The sequence below is a fragment of the Saccostrea echinata genome, unplaced genomic scaffold (genome assembly GCF_033153115.1).
Source record: "Saccostrea echinata isolate AGI-Se365-2 ecotype Australia unplaced genomic scaffold, CSIRO_AGI_Sech_v1 ptg000062l, whole genome shotgun sequence".
In the NCBI taxonomy this organism is placed as follows: domain Eukaryota; kingdom Metazoa; phylum Mollusca; class Bivalvia; order Ostreida; family Ostreidae; genus Saccostrea; species Saccostrea echinata.
Window position 1 is genome coordinate 2656421 of NW_026889811.1, and position 6000 is coordinate 2662420.

General features: G+C 33.0%; 1 protein-coding gene across 1 annotated transcript; it reads left to right on the forward strand.

Moving 5' to 3' along the window:
• Positions 1-1002: 1002 nt before the first annotated feature.
• On the forward strand, positions 1003-5730 carry LOC133175552 (uncharacterized). The gene has a single exon (XM_061310673.1). It carries the CDS (start codon positions 1110-1112, stop codon positions 2277-2279), a length of 1170 nt encoding a protein of 389 aa, XP_061166657.1. The 5' UTR covers positions 1003-1109; the 3' UTR covers positions 2280-5730.
• Positions 5731-6000: the final 270 nt, after the last annotated feature.

Genomic DNA, 6000 nt, shown 5'->3' on the forward strand with positions numbered 1-6000 from the left:
CCTGAAGAGTGAAAGAAATTTACAGAAACCTCTTTTATTCAGTCTGAAAAGGATTATATTTCGCACAGATATAAATTCTTGTATAAAAACCACATCTGCAGCATTGTTCTATGTCACGTATACAACAATGTACAATGGGACGGATTCAACATGTTCAAGATGAACATTGCATCGTTAAAATGATAGCGCTTGCTGCAAACATATTAATGCCAATGGATTATTTTTTAATGGATGCATGGATTGATGTATATTTTAAAATGATGCAAATTTATATCAAAATCCAGAAATATTCAACAACTGTTATTATTTTCTTACACACCTCACAATTTTAATTTTATGTTGTGATAATAAATTATTACTCTTTCTATCCTCTGTGTTAAAATTTCTTCATATCATGATCTGACATAAAATCATCTCTGAAAAAATAAGCAGCGCTTCATACCTCATACTGTTTTCCATTCGAAGCTGATGCTATAGCTCTTGATGAAAATCAATTGTTGGGAAGTTTAAAAAAAATTGTGAAATTTTGAGCAGAGGGTCATTTAACAATGCTTATTCTCCTATCAATCATGCAACTCTTTCTATCTTGTGTGTATGTATATATTGTATTACATGGTATATGACTATATATAAATGTTAATTTACAGTGTACTTTCTTTTTGCCCCATGAGGGCCCTTAATTTGTAAATAAACTAATTGAATTGAATTGAATATTGTGAGATGCAATACTAGTATATGTATTACATGTAGCATGATTAGCCTGCCCCGAAATAGTGTTCACCACTGTGTTGGGTTTTCGTGATTTAGTAAAACCTTACGTTTTTGCTTGAAATGTGATTAAAGAATTATTCTCCTGTAACATTTGATTTGTTAAGAAATGTGAGCAATATTGGAGTCTAGCATTATTGACCATCTGTAAATGACCATTTGCATAAACTGTCTAACAAGTTTCTGACGAAAATATTTTTTCTGCGAAGTAACCGGATGTAGGTAAAACGCATGCGCGAATTGCTCACAACTTGGGTATCACCCAGCGAAAGTCAGTATTGACGTAATTTTGCAAATATTTTGGATTTTTCAGTAACCATGACACCACATTTGACTCACAGATGATGAAGCGTATTACGTTTAAAAGTGTAAAGCTTTCGTTACACCGTCATCGACGAAGTTCGCCCGAAGATGGATCTGGAATGGTTGATGGAGATTCAACATCTGAAACCAACACTCCATCGCCTCCAGAATCCACTCATGAGGTAAGGAAAAAAGAGAAGATAGGGTTGCTGAAGAGTTTCAAACGCCGTCTGACTACGAATCTCCGCCGTAAAAGTGATGACGGCCACGAGAGCGACCATATCGAGGACCATTACATGACTGTGCCTTCAAAGCGTGATACGAAAAAACGCAAGAATAAATGGAAGCCACCTGATCACTCTTCCAAATCCAACTCGTCGTCTCATAGTTGTGATAGCTTAGATCTGAATATTACCTCAAACAGTTTCCAAAAACTGTGTGACATACAGAATAATACTGATGCATATGATATGAATGTGAAAAAAGACAAAGCAAGCTGTAAGACTAAAGATATGGCTCGATTTCAAGTGACAGAAAAATGTAAGAGTGACCAGCTACCAAAGGAATGTGTTGTAAAAAATGGTAGTTTGAAAGAGGGTAATATTTGTCCAGAGAAAATGTCTTTTCCATATCTGGAAGCTAGAACTGAGGTGACAAGAGCCACAACTTTTACTGATTGTGATGAGGAACGAGAGGCACCCAAAGTCTGGAATTTGACGCAGGAACTATTTCGACTTTCAAAGTTTGGATGGTACTGGGGCCCTATAACACGAGTGGAGGCAGAGGATAAACTTGCCAATCAACAAAACGGTGCTTTCCTTGTTCGGGACAGTTCTGATGAACGATACCTGCTAAGTTTAAGTTTTAGATCTTATGGCCGGACATGGCACACACGCATCGAACATTGCAATGGAATGTTTAGCTTTTATGCTCAGCCTGAGACAGAGGGGTATCCCTCTATAGTGGATTTGATAGAACATTCGATGAATGACTCTCAAACGGGCATTTTCTGTTATTCACGATCAAGGTCCCCTGGTGCTCCATCATTCCCTGTGAGGCTGACAAAACCTGTTTCACGATTTACTCAAGTGCGTTCTCTACAGTATTTATGTCGTTTTGTTATTCGCCAGTACACACGCTATGACCATATTCAGCAGCTTCCTCTTCCAAAGAAAATAAAAGGTTGGATCGAAGAAAATCAGTACTAGAAAAGGTGCCAGATACATGTATTTGTACACATATGTTTATTAATTAAATTTGTTGTTTTGAAAACAAATTAAGAATTTCCCGGTTCTCATTTATATGTACATAAACAAAGTGTATAATTGTATGAGGATTGTAAATATACTGTGTTTTATGGAATTACCTCCTTCTATAAATAATGGCTCAATATTTGCCTTTTAATATTTATTATCTCATACATTTCATTATGTTGAGCATCACCAGATGTTTACATTTGTTACTTTTTCATTGTGATGGATAATGAATTTGTCGAATTTGTAATTACAATTTCTGCATTTGGATGTCCGACAAATTTATAATTTCATTTATATCATTATTATCTGCTTATTTAAGGTCCTGATTCATGATATTTTCTTAATGTTGACTTGATAATGATCTGATTTTTCTAAAAAGTTTTTAGAGCAGTTAGTTTTCTATGCTGTACATGTATTTATGGCTGTCAGACTACAACGAGTACAATATTTATATCATTCTTCATTCATTGCTTTGATAAAGGGTACAACACAGTATGGCATTACACTTTGTTCCAATGTTTTTAGTTATTTTAAGTAACTTTAATAATAGCAATTAGTACTAATGGCAAAAGAAGTTTTCTTGTATACATTGAAGCAGTACAAATTTTGCATATAATTTTTCTTTAACTTTACAAACTCTGCATATTGTTGTAAGAATCTATAAGGTAGTTTTTTTTGAGACTTGTTTTCCAGTCAGATTTATGTGTGATTTCACACATTTACCTATTTTGGTATGATTTAAATGTACAGTGAGCCCAGTATTCTAAAAACTACTATTAGCAATATTAGTATGATGTTTTTCTGATGGAGTTATATACATAAAATCAATAATTAATACTGAAAAAAATTCTTTTGTATGTGTGTGACAAAAATCTAGCAAAAAGAAACCAGACAGATATTTTTTTTTATTGATTATTGCTTTGTTTTGTAAACAATATTTATTTATAAACATTTGAATGGATTGGGCAACAGGCAGTGTCTGTTAGTGCTCTCCATACAAATTAGGCGTGCATATACAAATGAATGACATACAGATTACAAAGTGGGTAAAGACTAAACACACATACAAACATGAGCACATGGTGCTTAATTGTATCAGACACGTACACAAAACAAAACTATCACAGTTACATTTACATGTATTTACAGATGTTTTGTTGATTTGATATATTATTGTACACAATTTGTAATGTAATTTATTTGAAACAAAAAATGTTTTGTATTTTTAAGCTTTTTTTTTTCCTTGGTGCATATGATAAAACTCTTGTTCAGTGTAATGTCTGACATTGTAATGGACTAGGGTTGTTACAACAGTGGTACAGTGTATGAGACTGAGTTGTCAGAAGGAACCCAGTCTCAGGACTAGATGTGTCAGTGAAGCATTGTTATATAAACTTAGCTTTATCCCTAGTGTTAATATAAACCTTTGTTTTTTACTTCATGTTGTCAGAAGTCTTTTAAAGTTTCTTTTTTTTTCAAAGCTTGTATGCAAATGATACTTGATGGTAAGACATGTTTTTGACTCCTGAGTCTCAGTGCTTTAAACTCTCTATTATGATCTGTGTTGAGTTTACGCTGGTGTGCAATATCTTCTATTCTGAGTATTAAGGTGCTGTTATTTACCCATTAACATATATAGCAAACATTTATGTGCAATAGTGGCTACATGTTGGAAAATTATTCCTTTTTTTCATTTTTGAATGTTTACTCACATACTTTTTTTTCAACATAAAAAAACAAATATTTCAACAGTTACATAAAAAAAAACTTAAATTAAGTGAGATTTATTGAGAAGAAATTCTGAATTTTTATGTATTTCCTAGGAAATGTTTTGAAAAATTGCCCCCCCCCCCCCCCCCCCCACACACACACACACACAAAAGATATAAAAAAGGAAATCCAAGAAAAAATAAACAAATAAAACCTTGTTGACAGATTCTTATTTACATTTGATTAACATATTACAGAGTTGTACATTTTGAAATTTCTTCATTATCAGGCATTATACAGTACATACTTTATACATGATATGCATAGACCACCACTCATCACCACCATCATAAAACTGCAGCAGAGTGCCACCTCATAATTTTGATTGTTAATTTGGTAAGTCTAGGTATTAGAATAGACTGTATTTAAGCTGCCTAAGCATTGTTTTGATTTTACATTTCATGATCTGACATTTGTATTTCGACAGTCTGTGATTTGACAACATTTTATAGTCTTCAGATTCTATTTACAATTTTGTATCTGATTACTTTTTATGATTTTGGCTACATTTTCCTATTATCATAATCAAGAGTTATGAATTCTGCCTCTAAATGTTGCGATCGCAGAAAGACCATAAATATGAACTGTTATACTTGATCGTGTTCATTTTAAGGCATTTTAAAATTAATTGAGATGTTAGGTTGGTTAACAAAGGCATTTTCTTTGCATTTTTTTTTTTGGTTGTTGTAGTTTTAAGAAGCTGTTTTTAGGTTGTCAATATTTAGCATATCACAGTGCTTGTACTTCTAAGAGGAGAATAAGAATTATAACGTCATCATTGCTGACTGATGTTAACATGTTGTCACACCCTCATTTTGTCACCACTGCCGAGAGCCAGCTTGTTTTGTTACTATGGCAACCCTATCTTTTAACATAACAGGGCTCTCACACCACTTTTTGGGACTGGGGACAGGGTCGTAAAAATTAGGAAAATTAGCGACCTTTTGGGTAATTTGGGGAAAATCATAACTAGACATTATGCATTAAATTTATGATATATTGAGTTTCTGGTGGTGGTTATCAACTAAATTTCTGTTTTGTAATGCAGAGAAATATGAATTACAAGTTTAGTAACTATATATATCTTACTAAACGTTCTTTAATATTTGGGGAAGTGAGAGATTGGGAAAATTAACACATTCAATTGTGAAAAAAGGTGCCTTTTTTGAATTGGGAATGGGGCCTTTGAACAGCCCCAAATATATACAATCGAGAGCCCTGAATAATATCATCTCTTTTTACAAAAATCTTAATTTTGGGTTTCAAAAAATTTGTAAAGTTTCTTTATTCCATTTGTAAATAAGAATGTTTTCAAATTGCTATGGAAAAAAAAATAAATCACTGGAAAGGCAGTGTCAATTAAAAGGAAGTTGGGAAATGGGGGAGGGGTGGGATGGGGGTGTTCCATCCTAGATATAAGCCAACAGTTTCAACTATTAGTGAGAATTCAGGCTTGACCTCTGCAGTGTGTGTGTAGGATATGTATCACAGATACTGTAGTTAACAGTGGCTTCTTGTCATCACTACGTCATGTTCTAGTTGTGAAAGTTTTAATAACTTTCAATAAGTATTGCATATTAAGATTTTGAAACAGCTGATTAGGTTGCTATTAATAAATGTGCAAATCCACAAATTTGTTGTCTTTTATATAAATTAGGAGTTGTATTGAAATCCAAGTCAGATTTACTTCCCTTAACTAAAGATAAAAAAGATTCTGTATTGACTCATGTGTGCTTTAATGTCAAAAATGTCAAATTAAGTTGTAGTTTGGTCAAAATTAGTCCAAGTAAATATTGTTGCTGAGTAATTGAATATATTGATCTGTCAAAAGTTTTTCCTACATGTAGGCTAAGAAATGAACAATATGCATATATTTTTAGCTCACCTCGATGAAGTCGAGATG

Bases quoted from the DNA above. Each gene is read 5' to 3' on its own strand.
- LOC133175552 (XM_061310673.1), top strand. From the start codon at position 1,110: ATGATGAAGCGTATTACGTTTAAAAGTGTAAAGCTTTCGTTACACCGT.